The sequence below is a fragment of the Petromyzon marinus genome, chromosome 20 (assembly GCF_048934315.1).
Source record: "Petromyzon marinus isolate PM22_M1 ecotype Great Lakes invasive population chromosome 20, UKy_Petmar_22M1.pri1.0, whole genome shotgun sequence".
NCBI classification, from domain to species: Eukaryota; Metazoa; Chordata; class Hyperoartia; order Petromyzontiformes; family Petromyzontidae; genus Petromyzon; species Petromyzon marinus.
The window spans coordinates 14194128-14216737 of record NC_133686.1 but is presented as its reverse complement, the minus strand read 5'-3'; the positions used below and the strand labels follow the sequence as shown (position 1 = coordinate 14216737).

Sequence of the window (22610 nt, the reverse complement as noted above, 5' to 3'; positions counted from 1 at the left end):
TGGGGGGGCATCCCCTCCAGCAATAAAAAATGATAGGAGTTGTTAGTAAGGACGTGTCCCTTGCTTTTTATTCGACGCGTGTGCGGCGATGGCGCAGCCATCAATCGAGGGTCGAATTCGAACCGTGTGTTTGGCATCGCACTCGCTGAAGGTGAATGCCTTCAGGGAAGTCGTGTACTGTATACGCAACTGCGCACAATTCTGTGAGTCACTTATAACTGCTTTGCCGTTACTTATTGCCAATTATGGACTCGGACTATTGTCCGATCATTCCATAGAGTCCCTGGCACGTAATATTATGCTACACAGTGGCAGTGGGGGTTGCAAAATGCCGATTAATTACAATGATCCGATCGAAATTTGGGATTTCAATCGGATCATTGGGGGGGCACGTGCCACCCCACCCCCCTCACTGGCTCCGTCAGTGGACCTAAGTTGTTGCTAATAATGAGTGATGCAACAAGCGTTGACAGGCTCGCGTGAGGGGAAGCACGGGACCTAACGGTCGTAAATTGTAATAAGGGCAGAGACAGACAGGGCCAGGTGCGGTGAGAAAGAGTTTGGGAATAGGGGCGTGGCCGGGTCGTGAGGGGGATAAGAGCCGGCGCGAACCGGGACGCTGGGCTGCTGTTGTGGGGGAATTGCCGTCGCCGTCGTCACCTTGGAGCAGGTCGTCTTCATCATCCTGGAGTGGGCACCTTGTAATCTTGGAAGGCGAGAGTTATGTTGTCTCAGAATAGAGTTATCTAAGTTGTCCAAGTGTATATAGTCACTCGCGGTTACTTGTTAAGTTATAAGTGAGTCGGCGGATTTTATTAATAATAAATATACATATAACTGAACAAGACGATGTCTCTGAGAGCTACATGACTTTGTATTGGAAATCCTTGTTGATGTTGAATTAAAAAAACGTCAAAATGATTTCCTGCTGAAATGAGCACCAATGTGGCACTCATGTTCCTATTTACAGCCCTGAGCAAGTAGTGAAAATTCCACATTCATACGACAGGAGAGTCTATCCGTAAGATAACCAATGTTGACTACCCCGCAAAATCGTACTCATTGTATCAATCGAGGGAGGGGTGATGGACTGGGTCATCCACCAGCCATGATTTGAACTCGCATCCTCCGCATGGTGAGACCCTGGCTCCAGCGCCAATGCTGATGTTGCCAGCCAGTCATGTATGGCGTGCGCTGTGCCTGACCCAGAGGGAGCTTTGTGGAGTTGCCGTACACTGTCAAGGGCATGGACGTCTCCTTCTCAGGGATCCTCTCCTATATTGAGGTGAGCGCATAGAAGGTTTCATTACACTGATTAGCATAGATTCTTATCATATTCGTGGCGAGCCCAGGGGTCGGCAACCTGCTGCTCCGGAGCCGCATGCGGCTCTTTAAGGACTGCTTCATGACGTTCTTTATTATGGATCACTGTCTCGTATTCACATGCATTGCGGCTCTTGAAATATTGAGGTTTTTTTACCGAATTTGAAAAAAAAATTATCTTGTAATTTTTATTGCCAACCCCTGGACTAGCCGGACATTTCAGTGAGCTGGATCAGGGCTCCCCCCTCCTACTGCAGCTAGTCGGGGTTTTACTCTGATTATATTCTCCAAAACGATGCTCACCATTGCTGTGTTAATAGATATTATTTGGCGATGGTCATTTCGATGCAACAATCCATTTGGTGCCTACTAGTGAGATTTCATTGCTGCGTATCTACGGTATCCGTCCTCTTGGTTTTGTTCTCTCATTTGACTGTTATGCCATCGCCAGTCTTGACCATCGGCCATCATCCCATCATGTGATGTGTCCTTCCCAAGCCCACTTACCTCTCCTATTGATCAACACAATGTATGTATGTTAAATTTATTTCGCACCGTATGTAGCCAACCGTCTTACTTAGAGGTGCGGTGGAAGGACAACAAACTAAACACAAAAGGCAGTTCTAAAGTAATGACTTTTCAATCTATATGATTTAAAAGTACGTAGCTCCAGTGGCTTCCTAACATCAGAAGGAAGAGCGTTCCAGACGGTTGCAGCATCACATACATACGGGAACAGTGGGTCGCACGTCAGCTGTGCAACAGTTGTGGCATCTGGCCCAGGCAAGAGGTGCGAGTGTCGCTGGGTGGCCTCCCCAGCACGGTTTGTGGGGAGCTCTCACCACTTGACATTGGGCATGTGTGGTCTGTGCATGCGGCATGCAGGAGGCAGCGCAGAGAATGCTGGCAAGCGGCGAATGCACTGCAGAAGATCTATGTTTCTCATTGCAGGTATTAAATTTGGGGCTATGTCCTGTTGTAGTTTATCTTGACTTAAAGCTTTCATGACTGCAGGAATTCATATTCTTTGGGTCTTTCGGTAAAGCCACGTAGATAGAAAAATAATAAAAATATTACGACGTTTCGATCGCAACACAAGCAATCGTCATCAGATGAAAAAATATAGTGGGAGAGCTACTGAGGCAGGAAAAAATATAGCGGGAGAGCTGCTGAGGCAGGATGTTATAAAGGTTTGAGATGGGTTTCAGCTAAATGCAAAGATAACCTGATTTCCAAGTTTAACCTCTTTTCCAAGAAGAAGCCAGATCCACACGTTAAAAAGTTAGATGGTGACAAGATTATAATCTTAGCTCTTTCGGTAAAGTCACGTTGAAGGAAACAATAAAATAATAAAATATATATAAAACAATAAAAATTGTCACGACGTTTCGACCATAACACAAACGGTCATTATCAGGTGTGAAAAGCAATGGCAAGAAACATTTGAAAGAAGTGGCGGTTTGCATTTATTTATTTTTAAACGGTGTTTTATTTATTTAAAATAAAAATAAAATTAAAATAAACCGTGAGCACCACAGGCAGCGATTTGGCAGTTTGTTTAGAAGGACGAGTCCATCTATGTTCTGAAAAGAGGAGGGCTGAGACGAAAAATTAATGTATGCTGTCTGAAAGGGTGACAAGATTGTTATCAATCAGAGTAACAGCCCAATTTCCGACAGCCTAAAATCGGTTCTAGCTAAACGGTTGAATTTCGCAGTCACCCCTAAACATCCCAGTTGATGGTATTATTGCCCAGGTTGACGTAGCCCTTAATGGTTTGGGATACATTCCTGCAGATGTGGCAAGATCGGAAATCGCTGCCATCCTCAAAAACGCTAAGACACCTATTAGCAACTTCAGCAAGGATGAGCGCTTTGAGCTTTCTCAACTAAAAAAGAGAGATGACATAGTCATCCTCTCAGCCGACAAGGGCAATGCCACTGTAATCATGGATAAAACCACATACAATAACAAAATTCAGGACCTACTTAACGATGGCAGCTATACCAAAATCAATAGAGATCCTACCAACCGCCTGGTTACAAAAACCAACAATATCATCACTGATTCGACATCTTTAATTGAACCAACCTAGCGGCTTTCCTTAAAACCCTCTGCTGCTAGACCACCCAGATTTTATGGCTTACCAAAAATCCATAAAGAAGGTACACCACTCCGTCCTATCGTCTCCACCATTGACTCACCCACCTACAAACTGGCCCGATTTCTGAGACCTTACAACCATTCACTGGTAAGACCACCTCAGCTGAACTTAACTCAGCTCACTTGGTATATTTAATTAAGGACATCTCACTATCTCCAGGTGATTTGCTTGTCAGTTTCGATGTAGTCTCCCTGTTCACCAAGGTACCTGTGCCTGATACCATTGAAATCATTGAACATTTGGTCCAACAAGGACTGAATGCTGATGTACCGGCCCTGGTTAGACACTGCCTCACCAATACTTCACCTGGAATGGAACATTCTACAAACACGTTGAAGGTATCCCAATGGGTTCTCCGTTATCTCCAGTTGTAGCCAATGTTTTCATAGAAAATTTTGAAACAGATGCCATTCAGGCATCCACTCTACGTCCTTCCTTGTGGAAGAGATACGTAGATGACACGTTTGTCATCTAGCCACATGTCCTACCAGTTCTGGGTCAATTCTTCAACCACATCAATTCCATACACTCAGCCATCAAATTCACCATGGAGGTGGAAAAGGATGGCAAGTTACCACTCTTGGATGTTTTAATCGAAAAGAGACCAGATGGCTCAGTGGGACACTGTCTACAGGAAAGCCACCGATACAGATGCCAACCTAAAACCTGACTCCCACCACCATCGATCCCAGAATAATTCCCTCATCAAAACTCTACACCATAGAGCTCGTTGTATTTTCAACCGTCACCACCTAGCCAGTGAACTGGAGCACGTACACCAATCCCTCAAGATGAAAGGATATTCAGACTACACAATCTGAAAAGCTATCACCCCAACCATTGGGAAAGAACCATCTGAGGACCCAATCAAAACCATCACCTTGCCATACATAGCAGGGGTTACCAAAAAGATTTCCAAAATCATGAGCAAACACAAGATCGAGGTTCTATTCAACACAGTACATAAAATTTGTGATCTGATCCCATCTATGAAGGATGTGATCCCTGACATGCAATACCCCGGTGTCTACAAGCTAAGCTGTGTCTGCGGCAGGAGTTACATTGGGGAAACTAAGCGACATGTCTTGGACCATGTTCGTGAACATAAGGTAGATCTGAAACACGGTAGGACCAATACCTCAGCCGTGGCTGATCATTGTTTTAACGCTGTGGGCACACACGAAATAGATTTTTCCAAGACGAAGGTACTCTGCAAACCCACTGGCTATCAGCAAAGATTTAGTTCATGAAGCCATTGAGATATATAAACACAGACAACATTTCAACCAAGAAGATGGGTACAAACTGAGCAATCATTGGAAGGACGTTATTAACCAGTTTAAGTCATAACTGGCTTTATGTTTCCATCCTACCTGCCGATGTTACCAGTTATTTTCGACTCTCTGAGTCACATTAACAGGTTAAATGGCTTTACATTAACAGGCTAAATGTCTCACTAACACAGCCACCATTGCTCGTTTTCCTCGATGTGGTGGGGGCTCCCGTTTTTTTCTTACATTGACATGCTAATCTACCAGTTAAAATGTCTTTATTCATAATAAACGTTTTTAGGTTAGATCGTGTTATTTATAAATGTGTCGTAGCCCTCCACCACCCGACACAGCCAATCAGTAAAAAGTGTCACATTGACAAAAGACAAAGTTCACTACTTTAGCCCACCGGTGTTTTGAAGAGTGAATTCACAACATTTACAATTTTTGAGTACGACGTTTCGCTGGTAATTACATTCAGTATCATCGGCAATTTGCCAAAATAGTGAAGCCCTCACTGCTCCTGGTCTTAAATAGAGCAGCAGGGTGACGTCATCATTTAACCCATTCAGGTGCAGTGATTTGAGGCAGGGGGGTTTATTGTAATTATATAATAGACTAGCTGTACTACCCGGCTTCGCCCGGGACATGGCCCAGGAACAGTTAAAATAATTGTCACCGGTGGTGGCCGTGAGCAGGAATCGAACTCGGGTCGCCAGGTTCGTAGCGCAGCGCGCGAACCGCTCCGCAGTCCCCACACACAGGATAAAGACAATCCCCCATGTAGCCAGTAGGGGGCAAGTGCTGTGAAGGCCGGCACGGCATACGAGGGGGCGGGTGACAGCAGCACGCCCGGCCGCCTTTGTCTCACCAGTGGCAATGTTCACACACCACAGCAGTTACTGGCTTGAGGCTGAGTCGACGTAGGGGAGGCCCAGAATCGGTTGAAATAATCGTCACCGGTGGTGGCCGTGAGTGGGAATCGAACTCGGGCCGCCGGAATCGTAGCGCAGCGCGCTAACCGCTACACTACAATGCGTTACGCTTCCACATGCGCGGGTCACATGACAGATTTGACATCACAGCTCACTTGCCGTGCAAAAAATATATGCATTATTGAGCTCCCCTCCCCCAAAAAAACAAAAGTGTATTTTTATAATTTTTGCATGGTGTATAGTCTGGAAAGTACCCACATGGCAAATTTCCAGTTTGTTGCATGTCGGGAAGTACGCTAAACATTTTGAACAGACACACATATTCACAACTTTGCCTTTTATATATATGGAGATTAGTAATCAGTCAATTGTTATGATTAGTAATGAGTTGTAGATTAGTAATTAGTTGTAATGTGTATTATCTAATAACTGAATCCAATTACTATAACCACTCAAGTGCAGAAATTAAAGGTGAGGGGGGGGGAGATGGTTATTGTAATTACAGTGAGGGAAAAAAGTATTTGATCCCCTGCTGATTTTGTACGTTTGCCCACTGACAAATAAATTATCAGTCTATAATTTTAATGGTAGATTTATTTGAACAGTGAGAGACAGAATAACAACAACAAAATTCAGAAAAACGCATGTCAAAAATGTTATAGATTGATTTGCGTTTTAATGAGGGAAATAAGTGTTTGACCCCTCTGCAAAACATGACTTAGTACTTGGTGGCAAAACCCTTGTTGGCAATCACAGAGGTCAGACATTTCTTGTAGTTGGCCAACAGGTTTGCACACATCTCAGGAGGGATTTTTTCCCACTCCTCTTTGCAGATCTTCTCCAAGTTATTAAGGTTTCGAGGCTGACGTTTGGCAACTCGAGCCTTCAGCTCCCTCCACAGATTTTGTATGGGATTAAGGTCTGGAGACTGGCTAGGCCACTCCAGGACCTTAATGTGCTTCTTCTTGAGCCATTCCTTTGTTGCCTTGGCGGTGTGTGTTGGGTCATTGTCATGCTGGAATACACATCCACGACCCATTTTCAATGCCCTGGCTGAGGGAAGGAGGTTCTCACCCAAGATTTGACGGTACATGGCCCCGTCCATCGTCCCTTTGATGCGGTGAAGTTGTCCTGTCCCCTTAGCAGAAAAACACCCCCAAAGCATAATGTTTCCACCTCCATGTTTAACGGTGGAGATGGTTTTCTTGGGGTCATAGGTAGCATTCCTCCTCCTCCAAGCACGGCGAGTTGAGTTAATGATAAAGAGCTCCATTTTGGTCTCATCTGACCACAACACTTTCACCCAGTTGTCCTCTGAATCATTCAGATGTTCATTGGCAAACTTCAGACGGGCATGTATATGTGCTTTCTTGAGCAGGGGGGCCTTGTGGGCGCTGCAGGATTTCAGTCCTTCACGGCGTAGTGTGTTACCAATTGTTTTCTTGGTGACTATGGTCCCAGCTGCCTTGAGATCATTGACAAGATCCTCCTGTGTAGTTCTGGGCTGATTCCTCACCGTTCTCATGATCATTGCAACTCCACGAGGTGAGATCTTGCATGGAGCCCCAGGCCGAGGGAGATTGACAGTTATTTTGTGTTTCTTCCACTTGCGAATAATCGCACCAACTTTTGTCACCTCACCAAACTGCTTGGCAATGGGCTTGTAGCCCATTCCAGCCTTGTGTAGGTCTACAATCTTGTCCCTGACATCCATGGAGAGCTCTTTGGTCTTGGCCTTGGTGGAGAGTTTGGAATCTGATTGATTGATTTCTTCTGTGGACAGGTGTCTTTTATACAGGTAACAAGTTAGGAGCACACTCTTAAAGGGAGTGCTCCTAATCTCAGCTCGTTACCTGTATAAAAGACACCTGGGAGCCAGAAATCTTTCTGATTGAGAGGGGTCAAATACTTATTTCCCTCATTAGAATGCAAATCAATTTATAACATTTTTGACATGCGTTTTTCTGGATTTTTGTTGTTATTCTGTCTCTCACTGTTCAAATAAACATACCATTAAAATTATAGACTGATCATTTATTTGTCAGTGGGCAAACGTACAAAATCAGCAGGGGATCAAATACTTTTTTCCCTCACTGTATATACTACGTTAGTAATCAGTTAATTAGTATGTGTTTCTCCTATAAGGAATTGTAATATGTATTATTTAATAATACGCTTCCAGGCCGCACTAAGCCTGTAGCTATCAGAACGATTAAAGTTATTTCTAGTGAGATGTAATTTCTCTATTCACTAAGGTTCCAGTGAACGAGTCAGTTAAATTACTTGATACACTAGTAACGAATACAGGTTTACCAAAAGATATTCTGAAACTAGCTGACAATTGTTTAAATAACACTTCTTATGGAGAGGTGATTTCTTTAAACAAAATGAAGGAGCAGCAATGGGCTCTCCTTTATCTCCAGCTATAGCAAATCTGTACATGGAAAACTTTGAAACAAGAGCAGTGCCTCGAGTACATTAAAACCATCTTTTTGGTTTATGTATGTGGATGGCACTTTGGTTGTCTGGCCACATGGTAAAGATACACTTAATGATTTTCTAAATCATCTCAATGCACAAAACCCGGCCATCCAGTTCACCATGGAAATGGAGGTGAATAACACACTCCCGTTCCTAGATATTTTGCTTGGACATGGCCTAAATGGTAAAATAACACAGCGTTTACAGAATGCGAACGCACACATGATGCCTATCTGAATGCAGATTCACATCATCACCCAGCTCAGAAATCCTCTCTTATCAAGATGCTCATACATCGGGCTAAAACAGTGTCAGATGGTGAAAGTCTAGTGATAGAGATTAAACATGTTAAAGAAGCACTACGACAGAATGGCTACAATAATGCTCAAATTAACAGAGCACTGAATGCCAAATCACGATCGCAATGCAACACTACTGTAAGCGATGAGATTGTTAAAACAATTAAAATACCATATATCTCAGGAGTAACTGACAAATTAACCCGTGTTTTGCAAAAGCAAAACATTACAGTAAGATTTGGTACTGTACACAAAATTCAAAAACTAGTATCTTGCACTAAAGATGAATTACCTAAAATTTTAACAGAAAGTGTATATCGGATCAATTGTTAAAGTGCCAGATGCTATATTGGACAGACGTGACGTAACATCAGCGTAAGACTAAAATAACACCAAAGAAATATTAAATTATCTCAAACACAACTGTCGGCAGTGGCAGAACATGCTTGCCAACAAGGACACTCAATTGATTTTGATAACGCTGAAGTGTTGTGTAAAACTAATTATTACTGGCAAAGACTAATTAGAGAATCCATTGAAATTGGGAGAAATAGAAATAACTTTAATCGCTCTGACAGCTACAGGCTCAGTGTGTGTCCTGGAAGCGTATTATTAAATAATACATATTACAATTACTTATAGGGGAAACACATACTAATTAACTGATTACTAACGTAGTATATAATTACAATAACCATCTCCCCCCCTCCGCCCCCTTCTGATCTCTGCACCTGCTTGGGTATAATAATTGGGTTCAGTTATTAAATAATACACATTACAACGAATTACTCATCTACAACTCATTACTAATCATAACAACTGACTGATTACTAATCTATCATATAATTATAATAACCCCCCCTCCGCCTCAAATCACTGCACCTGAATGAGTTAAATGATGACGTCACCCTGCTGCTCTATTTAAGACCGGGAGCAAGTGAGGGCTTCACTATTCTGGCAAATTGCCCGATGATGCTGGATGTAATTACCAGAGAAACGTCGTACTCAAAAAATTGTAAATGTTGTCGATTCACTCTTCAATACACCGGTGGGCTAAAGTAGTGAACTATTTGTCTTTTGTTAACGTGACACTTTTTTGCTGATTGGCCGTGTCGGGTGGTGGAGGGCTACGACACATTTATAAATAACGCGATCTAACCCAAAAACACTTATTATGAATAATATTGGTCATGAAAGCCTACGTGTTAAAATGTGTTTACATTAACAGGCTAAATGTCTCAATAACACAGCCACTGTTGCTCGTTTTCCTCGATGTGGCAGTGGTTTTCGTTTTTCTTACATTGACATGCTAATCTCTCACAATACAATAGCCACCTCCACAGCTTCGTCGTCCTGGAGGTAGCTCAGCTCTCCGATCTTACATTGACATGCAAATTTAATCTCTAGCCCCACCCACTTTGCTTATGACCCTTGGGCTACACCCTTCTCAAACCTTTATAACATCCTGCCTCAGTCATTCTCCCGCTATATTTTTTCACCTGATGACGATTGCATGTTGCGATTGAAACGTCATGATATTTTTCTGATTTTTCTATCTACGTGGCTTTACCGAAAGACCCAAAGAATATAGTACAGTGAAACCTTGGATTGCGAGTAACTTGTTCTGCGAGTGTTTTGCAAGACGAGCAAAATTTTTAAATAAATCTTAATTTGATAAACGAGTGATGTCTTGCAATACGAGCAGTACGTACAGTATACGCTTTGTCTGCTGAGCGTCACGTGATCACAACTGAGCCAATGGTTCTTCTCTCTCTCTCGCTGCGGGATTGTGGGTAATCATCTCCCACGCTCGGTCTCAGTCGGCGTGCCTCACTCGTATAGTCAACATCCGTGCGAGCGTATACTGTTTACTACAGTATAGTGTTGTGACCACGTGTATACTGTTTACTACAGTACTATAGTGTTGTGACTACGTGTGTGTGCGTAAAGCATTTTTTTATTTTGTGTCCAAGTGTAGTGACTGTTCTTTCGTAACTGTACTGCAAGTGAAACTCGTCCTACACAATAACCCTCCTCCTCTCCTCTCTATCGTCTCCCTCACACCAGCCACGATTAAATGTAATTAATAAATTTGATTACTTTATATTAAATTTAAATAATACAAATATAAAAAGGTATTTTGTATTAATCATTTTTATATGAATACAGTATTTTGGGGTTTTGGAACGAATCATCTGAGTTTACATCATTTCTTATGGGGAAATTCGCTTTGATATACGAGTGCTTTGGATTACGAGCACGTTTCCGGAACGAATTATGCTCGCAATCCAAGGTTTCACTGTATTGTATTTTGTTATAATCCAAGTCATGTGGAGCTGTTCATATTTGAATGAGAACTTCAAAAACTGGTTGTTAGATTTTGCATAATATCTGAAATACAAGTGTTTTTATATCCATAACTCAGAAGAGTTGCACTTGGGTGGCAGGGTGGCACAGTGGTGACACGTTTGCCTTAGCAAGAAGTTCCTGGGTTCGAGTCCCGACTCGGGCACCTTTCTGTGTGGATTTTGTATATTCTCCCCCTGTTCTGCTACGATTTCCTCCGGGTTCTCCAGTCTCCTTCCAAAGCTAAAAAAACGTACATTTTAACTGGTATTGGCCAAAACAATGGTGCAAAGTGACCTGCAAAATACTCGATTGGGACCGTGTTGAGTGTGTGTCTGTGTATCTGCATGATGTGCGTGCTGCAGGAGACCGTGTTGAGTGTATGTCTGTGAGATGAGTGCATTGCGGGAGATCGTGTTGAGTGTGTGTCTGACGCGTGCGCTGCAGGAGATCTTGTTGAGTGTGTGTGCGACGCGCGTGCTGCAGGAGACCGTGTTTGCGATGCTGGTGGAGATCACGGAGCGTGCCATGGCACACTGCGGAGTCAGGGAGGTGCTCATCGTGGGCGGAGTTGGGTGTAAGAATCAGCAACCCTCCAGACCGGGCCCCTGCGTGTGTATGCAGGGCGGTTCACTTCATACGCGACGCACCGGGCAGCAGGCTCGAGCAGCAGCATGAGAAAAGTGAACCGGCGGGTGACTGTGACAGGGTGGCGCTGTGCTCACATTGAGAAACATGAATTGAGATTATTTATATTATTTTGCGCTATAAATGTCCAAATTATGGGTCACTTTGTGGCCAAGTCGCTTCTGAAAAAAACAAGTGAATACCTCAGTCGGCTTTGCCTGGTAGGACGGGGATGGTTTAGTTGCATTTGTATGTGTTTGGGTGATTTGTTTACCTTATACATTGCACTCCTATAGTGTATAGGGTATTGTTTGTTATAACGTTCTGACCCGCCCCTACTGGACATCTGTGAAAAAGAGCTCTATAGCTCATCGGATTCCTCCAGTATAAATCGTCTGTTAACTTGGTAAGTGTGGGAACCATCCACTAAGGTCACATGCCCCATGACTGCCATGCATAATATATGCTCATATAGTCTGTTTTTCATTGTTAAAGTGACTAAATATGTGCTATTAGATTCAGATTAATTATAAAAAATATATTGTACAAAAGAGCATGATTGATGAATTTCGTACAACTTGTGAAAATTACCGAGTATCTGCTTCACTGGAGGTTATCGCTCTCCTGGCTCTGCGCCGTCGCGTGGCATCTTTGAGGATAACTCGCCAGACGGTGGCTCTCACCCATGTGCACAGGCAACCTGCGTCTGCAGGAGATGATGGAGGTGATGTGCAAGGAGAGAGGAGCAAAGCTCTTCGCTACTGATGAGAGGTGAGCTACAATGGTGCTTCGGAACCATAGAGCTTATGTCCAGTTCGGTGGCTGCACATTTGTTTTCAAGAGAGTTTGCCAGTGCACCTGGTGGAGATTTCAAGGGATGTTGCCTTTTATTCTTAAACTCCAAACCTGTACACGAGAAGCATCGCATGGGGCCTCTCGCTCCACGCTAGGCACGAAGCGTGCACCCGTGATCCATCAGCACGGAGGACAGGCTGTTCTAGATTTGAAGCTTTCGTGACTGCAAGGATCCATACTCTTTGGTTCTATTCGGTAAAGTCACGTAGGTAAAAAATAAAACAACAAAAATCACGACGTCTCGGCCACAACACAAGCGGCCTTCATCAGGTGAAGGGACCAAACTGTCTCGAGGACAGCGCTGGAGTGAAACACAGCCAAGCTCAGACCGCGACCTTTAAGCTGTGTGAGAGTAATTAAGGTGCCTTGACAAAGGAATTAGCATAAAAATTTGCATTTAATAGGCGGACTTAGCATGATGAAAGGTAGGGAGGGGATCGACCTGTGCAGGCTGGCGAAGGAGCAAGGTAGCGTCCACATACTGGTGGTGTGAAAAGGGGAATTTAAGAAGCTGCGAAAGTTTGGGGTACCACTACTTGAAAAATATACTGTACCATTGAAAATTAGTTTAATGTTTGGTTCGATTTAGAACATCTTTCCAATGTTTGCTTAATTTGAAACCATCTTCTCAGTTGAAATTGTGTCTGTGTTTGTAGATCTGAATTGCCTCCTGAACAAATCTCTGATAAAAACCCGTGGGTTTGCAAAGAACCTTGGTATCGGAGAAAATTATATCGTGATCACCCACAGCGTTGTAACAGTGATCAGCTATGGCAGAAGAATTCGTTCTGCCGTGTTTCAAATCTGATTTGTGCTCGCGAATTCGGTCAGAGACATGTCGCTTCGTCTCCCCGATATAGCAATCACCGCAGGTACAACTCAATTTGTAAATAACGGGGTACTGTAAATCAGGAATGACATCCTTCACGGATGGGATCAGATCACGAATTTTGTGTACTGTATTGGACCGGACCTGGATCTTGTGTTTGTTTAGAATTTTGGAAATCTTTTTAGTAACGCCTGCTATATATGGTAGTGTGATGGTTTTGACCGGAGTATCAAGTGGTTGTTTCTGTATGGAGGGAGAAACAGCTTAGTGGATGGTACGGTCAGATTATCCATTCCTTTTGAGGGCCAGGTGTACATGTTTTAATTCACTGGTCAGGTGGTGTTGGTCCGAAATGCAATGAGCCCTATGGTACAAAGTTTTGATGAGAGAATTCTTCTGAGCTGGGTGGTGGTGGGAATCAGGCTTCAAGTAGGAATCCGTGTGGGTGGGTTTCCTGTAGACAGAATGCCCCAACAAGCCATCAGGTCTCCTCTCAAACAGAACATCCAAGAATGTTAGCCTGCCATCCTTCTCCACTTCCATGGTGAATTTGATGGCGGGATGTCTGGAATTGATGTGGTGTAGGAAAAGGTTCAGAGCTGGGAGGCCATGTGGCCAAATGACGAAAGTGTCATCCACATATCTCTTCCACAGGGAAGGTCTGAGGGTGGAAGTCTGGATGGCGTCCGATTCAAATTTCTCCATGAAAACATTGGCTATCACTGGTGACAAGGGGGAACCCATGGGAGTACCCTCATTTTGCTTGTAGAAGGAACCATTACAAGTAAAGTAGGTGTTGGTGAGGCAGTGCCTGACCAGAGTAGGTACCTCGGGGTTTAGTCCATGTTGTACCAAATTTTCAATTATATCAATGGTATCAGGTACCGGGACCTTGGTGAACAAGGAGACCACATCGAAGCTGACAAGGATATCGTCAGGGGACAGTACAACGTCCTTGACCATAGAAACCAATTGGGCCGAGTTAAGTACTGCTGAGGAGGTCTTGCCAGTGAAAGGTAGCAAGGTATCTGACAGAAAACGTGCCAGCTTATAGGTGGGGGAGTTGATCGTGGATACGATGGGTCGTAGTGGAGTGCCTTCCTTATGAATCTTTGGAAGACCATAGAATCTAGGTGGTCTTGCAGCAATCCTGCGCAGGCTGTTGCCCGCGCAGGATCGGCGGGACCTCGCTGTTCCGCTTCTTGCCCACGTTACCGTCCACATTGGCGAGGGGTGTACAGATATCCCTCGAGTTACAAACGTTCGGTTTACGAAATTTCGCTTTCACGTAAGTGACAAATTGTCGACGTTTATCGATTAATAAAATTTCCGCCTGAACGGAATTTCACTCCGGCCACGCGCCAGGAGATCATCAAACAAGATGCACCACCCAGGAAGCTGCCTCATCCATCCACGACAGCGTCACGGTGTCCCTACAGTGCAACAGTAGTAATGCCTCCATATCACCTTTCCAGGAATTCCAAAATGAAAATCTTTTGGTGAAATCCCTAAAAAGGTAAATGTAGCTTTTAATTAATTATTAATCAATCGTCTAAATATTTTATCTTTATTACTTTTAAATAGTGAAAAGTGATATTGGTGTATATATTTTGAAGCATGCATCCCTTTCATAAATGGAGTACCTGTAATTAATTACACATAGATGTGGATTCCTAATGAGGGGGGCTTCTCTCAGACTCCTACCACACACCCCGTGCCACACCGCTCGCAGCACAGGTGAGAGATGACTAGGCACAAGGTTTCCAAAATTATTGAGAACAGCAAAGTGCCAAAAACAAATATTAACTTCAGTGAAGTAAAAGCCTTCAGAGAATTGAGAGAAAATAAAGATATCCAAATTCTTGGTGCTGATAAGGGTCGATCGATTGTTGTGAGGACTACGATAATAAAATCAAAGATTTACTCGATGAAGGTACCTACCTTAAAATTAAACGAGACCCAAACAGCACCTTGGAATGTAAAACAACGGCAATCATTGCCAAGTCATCAATTCCCAAGGAAGAGCAATGCCTGATCAAACCAAGGGCATCAAAACCACCAATACTTTATGGGCTACCAAAAATTCACAAACCTGATGTCCCATTAAGACCCATAGTACAATAGGCTCTGCCACGTACAAATTAGCACAATACGTAACGAAACAAATACAGCCCTACATCGGTAGGACCTCTTCGTTCATCAAAAACTCTGAACATCTCGTAAATATAATTAAAGATATTAAGCTTAACCCTAATGATATTCTCGTAAGTTTTGATGTGACCTCTCTGTTCACGAGGGTTGTGGTCAACGAGTCAATTAAATTACTCGACACTCTGGTAACGAACAAAGGTTTAGACAAAGATATCTCAAGACGAGCTGAATACTGTCTAAAGAACACCTACTTCTTGTGGCAAGGTGACTTCTATTAACAAAAGGAAGGAGCAGCAATGGGCTCTCCTTTGTCTCCTGTGATAGCGAATTTGTACATGGAAGATTTTGAAACAAAAGCAATAGCTTCAAGCACACTAAAACCATCTGCTTGGTTTAGATATGTGGATGACACATTGGTGGTCTGGCCACATGGCGAAGATACACTGAACGCATTTTTAAATCATCTCAACTCGCAAAACCCATCCACCCAGTTCACCATGGAAGTAGAATCTGACAGAACTCTACCATTTCTGGATATTCTGCTCGGACGGGGTCGAAATGGTAAAATAACACTGTTTACCAAAAGAAAACGCATACTGACGCCTATCTGAATGCAGAGTCACACCATCACTCCGCACAGATATCTGCTCTTATCAAGACGCTCATTCATCAGATGGTGACAATCTGAGAAGTGAAATTCAACATGTAAAAATGGCGCTGCAAATGAAGGTTACAATGATGCACAAATCAACAGGACATTGAATACCAAAACCAAATGAAATAACAAGAGCATTGAAACTGCCCAAATAATGATCCAAACATCGTACATTGCGGGAGTAACTGATAAACTAGCCTGATGTTTGGAAAAACAAAACATCCGAGTCAGATTTGGCATGGTACATAAAATACAGAATTTAATATCTGGTACAAAAGATGTATTACCGAAGCTATCAACAGTTTCAGTTTCTTTATTTTGTTATAGCCCTGTGAGCCATTCAGCTCTTGAATCGGGTGCAACCACAACAAACAAAAAACCAAAAACACGAACAAGAAAACATCTTAAAGTGACTATGTGATTGTGCAAAGAGAAAATCCATGAAAAAAACAGCAAAAATATTCCTGAAAAAAAGCACCGTACCCCAATGCTGTGTGCAAAAAATCCCAGTGGGATGCAAGTCAAACAACAACAACAAAACTTAGATTAAGGCCATCAGTCTAACTCCGTACTACAATAAAACAAACATGTCCAAACCAAAATACTTTTCGAAATCACCAAAAAATAAAGCCATAATTGCAAAGTAACAGTGATCATAGGGACTGTGACCGAATTTTTACAATAAACTACATAAATAACATGTAACACCAAATCCTAGAGCCATAGCTGGCTGCATGAGTTTCTCCACAACAACAGAAGCATCAGTCGGAGTATCAAATTTTTCAATGCACCTTTAAGATCAGCACGCTAAATCAAAATACAGATAATACTTTGCAGCGTCATCCGGAGCGAAACATTTTATTTTATTTTACACCAATGAATAGCAGTGGCAGCTAAGGGTGTACAACTCCTCTAGAGCAGTTTTGAGAGAAGATCTCATTGGTAGCTATTCAAGTTGCAGTTTATTGGCAATAGCATTTCAGACCCTGGGGGCATCAATAGCAAAGGCCCTTCCTCCAGTTTTTGTACGGCAATAGGGAATGTGAAGCTGGTAAATGAGCGAAGACCTGAGGTCAAATTTGTTCTTTGAAACAGAGAGGAGATCCAGCAGGTAGTCTGCGAATTTTTTTGGAAGTACGTTGTGAATAAATAAGATCTGGTGCACAAGCCGTCGAACATTAAGAGATGTTAAGTTTGACCCAATGTAGAGATCACAGTGGTGAGTCCTATATGGGCAGTTCAATGTAAATATTAAGGCCGAGTGATAGATGGAATTAAGCTTCTTCAGTACAGTACTGGGGGCTGATTTATATACGATGTCACAGTAGCCAAGTAGAGGCAGTATGGTAGCTTTTATCAATTCCAAACGGAACATTGGGGGGAAGCAGTGCTTGTGTCGATACAGAAAACCAATTTTTATTTTTGTCTTTTTACCAATATAATCAATGTGATCTTCAAAATTCAGTTTTGAATCCAGGATGACCCCAAGATACTTATAGATCTTGACTTGCTCTATTTGATAATTATTTAAGGAATGTAATTGGGGAAAAATAACTTACTGCTTTAGTCCTGGTGAGAAGCATAGCACCTTGGTTTTAGAGGTATTTATGACTAGTTTAAGAGCAACTAGCTGATGTTGTAGTTTGTTGAAATCACCCTGTAGCTTAGCAATCACGTCATCCGGAGAGCAGCCAGCAGTAATCAGTATCGTGTCATCTGCAAAAAGATTTACCCTGGAACGATCCAGGTCAGTGCCCAAGTCCTTGACATAAAGAGAGAACAAAATTGGGCCGAGGATGGAACCCTGTGGAACCCCTTTTGTTATCTTAACACTGTTTGACCTCCAACCATCTGTGAATACAGTTTGGGCGCGAGAAAAGAGGTAATTTTGTAACCATTTTACTGCGTTTTCGGAAAAACCGAGGCAACTTAGTTTACTAAGCAGGGTGTTGTGGTCTACTGTATCAAAAGCTTTGGACAGGTCTAGAAAAAGACAGGCACAGTACTGCTTATTATCAAGGCTACTGTAAATGTGATTTAGAGAGTCTAATGCAGCAGATGTGGTGCTGTATTTTTTTCGGAACCCAGATTGTTTTAGATGTAGTAGATTGTTGGTGGACAGGAAACTGCTAATTTGGTAGGTCAACAATTTTTCAAAAATTTTCATCAACGGGGACAAAATTGAGATAGGTCGGTAATTATTTGGATCATCTTTAGGGCCCCCTTTGTAAAGTGGATGAACACAGGAATGTTTCCATTCTAGAGGAACTGATGCTTCTTTGATGGACAGGTTGAAAATATGGGCTATAGGTTTGTATTTTAGGTGACCAACAGTTTCGGTAGAGGAGGACCCTTTGAGGTAGGACAGTTGTTTCAGAACATTACTTTTGTGGATTGGCTGGAAACTAAATTTGTTTAATGTTTGGACAGGGGTGTATGAATTTGCATGAGCAGGGGTGACTCCCAATACATTATCAAAAATATTACCAACTTCAGAAAAATGAAGGTTAAAATTGTCAACTATTTTTTTAGGATCTGAAAAATATTCCCCATTTCGGTTAAGCTCAACGGGCAGATTGTCTGTTTTGGATGCCTTTTCGATACATTTGATTGTTTTCCAAAAAATCCTGGCATTTCCATGTGATTCCAGGAGAGTGGAGGAAAAGTAGTCATTTTTTGCATGCCGTATTTTTTTGAAGCATCTATTCCTTAAAATCCTGTATTCTAGCCAGTCATTGACCAAATTACTTTTCTGAGCACATGCCCAAGCCTTGTCCCTAGTTTTCATGAGCTTTGTAATCAAAGGATCAAACCATGGTGGGAGGTTGCCTTTAGTTTTAAATCTAACCAACGGAGCATGTTTGTTAAGAATTTGGGGAAACGTGTACCTGAAGGTCTCCCAAGCCATAGTCAGGTTGGGGATATCACAGACCTTGTCAATATCTGAGTGAAGCACATCATTAGTAAATTCCTGAGTGCTGAAGTGTCTCATAGAGTGCTTCTCAACCAATTTAGGGGGGGCTTTGGGTTTGGCTGATGATCTCACCCCAAAAATGAAGGGGTGATCACTAAGGTTATTACCCAGAACACCAGGCAGTGTGAAATTGTGAGGGGCATTTGTCAATAGGACGCCAAGCAGAGATGGCTGTCCCGGATTTTTTAGGTTGGGTCTTGTGGGGACATTTATTAATTGAAACAGATTAAATTCATCTGCTAAATTTGTGGCCACGGCCGGCGGGTTTAGACAATTCCAATTTAGATCACCCACTAAAACTATTTCACATTTAGAGAGCCCCCAAAAAGCTCTCTCAGTGCAGATGCAGCTTCAACATCCTTCCCACTAGGCAGTCGATAGCAGCATACTACCAATGTCTGTTATTTGGGAGAGTTATTCTGAGAGCCAGACCTTCAAAGCAACATTTTTCAAACAAATAGTGAGCTAGTGAACATGCAATAGTATTACGAACATAGATGGCAATTTCACCTCCTTTAGATCCTCGGTCAAGCCGAAAAAGGTTGTAGTTGTCAATAGCAATCTGCAAGTCATTGACGGCAGGAGTGAGAAATGTTTCTGTTTGGCAAAAAATGTCCGGTTCAAGATTGCCACTTCTAGTTTTAGTTTACTTAATTTAATCACAAGCCTTCTGATATTGACATGTAGAACACCAACACCTTTCCGCCAGAAAAATCTACAGAATTATACGAGTTCTTTTCATTTGGGCCAGGATGAAGCTCAATACCACCCAGAAATAAGAAAAGTAGAATTAATAGTTTGCACAAGTATTTTCTGTGAAGGGATGAAGAGCGGCGAACCTTGGACGAATAGCAGTAGCTCGCAGATGGTGTTATTTTTAAGAGCAGAATGAAGTTTGGAAGGAGTGCTGGTGAAGTAATGGGATAAAGATAGGGTTTAAAAGGATACAATTATGGAGTGTAGAAGTGTCTATGAGCTGTTACATTTGCAGGTGTAGTGGCAAATCGAGCAACAAGTATGGACGCAAACTAACGAGGGTAGCTGTTTGTAGAGTTGAGTGTGGCACTTGATATGGCTGGGAGGGACAGCAGTAGGATACACAGCAGGAGAATTGCCATCTCTAAAATATCCAGGGTAAACAGATGAACACACAAGCGGAAAAGAAAAAGATATACTTGTTGGCCGAGCGCGAGAAAACGTCTTGCCGCACTCGTTACACATGCACGGCTTCTCGCCCTTGTGCTAGGGTTGAACAGCGTCCCCCCCCAGACAGGGACAGCAGATTTTTGGCTGTTGTGGGCTTGGCTGAACCACTTACACCACCTCCTTTCCCCACCGCAGGATGGTGCTCGAGCTAGCCCTCCTTGAGCTCAGCCCACGACTGGAATGTCGTTTCTTGGCCTCTCGTGTCTCTGCTGCCTGACCAGACGGCCCCACCGAAGCCCACACAGGGGACTCTTCATTCACGACCCTTGGCTGTCGTGACGATCTCCGTGAAGTTTTCCAGGAATATAGCTTGGGGTCCGTCGCAATGTTGCCTTGGCAGGAACACAGCTTGGGGTCCGTGGCAATGTTGCCTTGGCAGGAACATAGCTTGGAGTCCGTGGCAATGTTGCCTTGGCAGGAACATAGCTTGGGGTCCGTAGCAATGTTGCCTTGGCATTTACACAGCGCGACCAACCAGGCCTCACTCAGGCTGCACCACGTGCGCGACCAACCAGGTCTCACTCAGGCTGTGCCAGGTACACACACGAGCGCACATCACCACACCATCTCACACACACACACGAGTGCACATCACCACACTATCACATACATACAGAGTTGCACACCACCACACCATCACACACACACACACACAGTGCACATCACCACACCATCACACACAGAGTGCACATCACCACACCATCACACACAGAGTGCACATCACCACACCATCACACACACACGAACGCAGAAGTCCCTCTCGTCACGGCCACTCTCGCACGGCTCACTCACACACACTCACACGCAGCTCACACACAGCTCATTCTCACTCACATTTTCACACATTCTCACGCAGTTTACACTCACGCAAAACAACTCACAAAAACAACTCACACGCTGCTACACACGCCGCCACCGCCATCTTCATTGCGTTAATTGTGGACTCGAGATCCGCGTTCAGGTGCGGCTGGGTGAGCACCCCTCCCGTGCTGTGTGAACAGGATTAACTGCACGTGTGGTGAATGTTATGTTGGGCAAGCAGGACGAATGATCAGCACGAGACTAAAAGAACATCAGAGAAATATTCAATTCTCCCAAATGCAACTGTCAGCAGTAGCAGAACACGCATGCCAACAAGAACACTCAATTGATTTTTATGTTGAAGTTTTGTACAAAACTAGCTACTACTGGCCAAGACTAATTAAAGCATCTATCGAAATTGAAAGAAATAAAAATAACTTTAACCGTTCGGATAGTTAGCGTCTTAGTGCTGCGTGGAAACGAATCAAAAAATATTCTTTAAATGAATGCCGACAAAGGGCAGCATACTTCAATAGGGATTACCGTTGGTAGGGCTATTTTAATAAACACAATAGGAAGGATAATGTACGTTGCCTCAGTAATCCCCCCCCCCACATTGTGCAAGAGCGCAGAAGGGTGGTCAACACATCTACGCCTCTATATAAGGAACGAAACAGGTGGACTTCTCTACAAATCTGGCTGTCTCCTGATGAAGCAAGTTGTAATTACTGGCAAAACGTCATACTCAGTTTGTAAATGTTGTGGCTTGGCTCTTCAACACACCGGTGTGCTGTACTAGTGCCGAATTGGCATGTTCTGTTTACGTGACAACCCTTACTAGTTGGCTGTGTCAGGTGGTGGCGGGTTTTAATGATATATTTACGCGCTGTAACCCAAAAAACCTCTTATGGATATTGGTCGCGAAAGCCTACGTGTTAAACTGACAGGTGAGAGAGGTTAAATTAAACGTTTCTGTGTGAATCAAGGCTAAAGGGAGCTGCTGCTTTGTCACAGAAAACAAAAAAATGTTAACGTTTCAGGCAGTGGCCCTTCATCAGAGCTCAGGAGATGGGCAGCAAGGCGTGCTCCCATGCAGTTGCAGATCGCACTGTACGCGAAGGGGCTCTCGGACAACTGATACATTTTACCAACAGTTAATGAGCAATCTTGATTTGAAGCTTTCGTGACTGCAGGAATCCATACTCTTTGGTTCTTTCCGTAAAGTCACGTAGGTAGAAAAATAATAGATCACGACGTTTCGATTGCTTGCGTTGCGATCGAAGCGTCGTGATCTATTATTTTTTCTACCGAAAGAACCGTAAGAACCAAAGAGTATAGTTAATGATCAGTTTTAACTTCACATTAATGGGGTTTAAGTATCTGATGTTTTACTTAATTTAAATATATATTTTGCACGTTTTTGATTTGGGATTATTCATCACTATCAACTGAGAGTTTATCATGTCACCTTTGTAGACAAGAGAGAGAGACAGTGGCTGAGATCTTTGAATTAGCACGTAAATTTCTTCCACGGTCCTCACGATGTAAATGCAGATATATTTAGGAATTGGTTGCACACCACTGCCAATACAGTTGTATTACAATTGCAGTGTGTGCTGCAGTACATAATTTATAATGCAGTGCTTCGTAATGAGAACAAGAGGTAAAACCATTTTTACAAAGACCCTGCTTT

General features: G+C 43.1%; 1 protein-coding gene across 3 annotated transcripts in view; it reads left to right on the top strand.

Moving 5' to 3' along the window:
- Nucleotides 1-22610, top strand: part of OSGEP (O-sialoglycoprotein endopeptidase) — a 33164-nt gene that overhangs the window by 7027 nt on the left and 3527 nt on the right. For all 3 annotated transcript variants that reach the window (XM_032957455.2, XM_032957456.2, XM_076068338.1), the window contains 4 exons: nucleotides 1210-1285; nucleotides 2209-2274; nucleotides 11306-11396; nucleotides 12142-12217. In XM_032957455.2, coding sequence (XP_032813346.1) covers nucleotides 1210-1285; nucleotides 2209-2274; nucleotides 11306-11396; nucleotides 12142-12217 — 309 coding nt within the window. The remainder of the gene's footprint in view (nucleotides 1-1209; nucleotides 1286-2208; nucleotides 2275-11305; nucleotides 11397-12141; nucleotides 12218-22610) is intronic.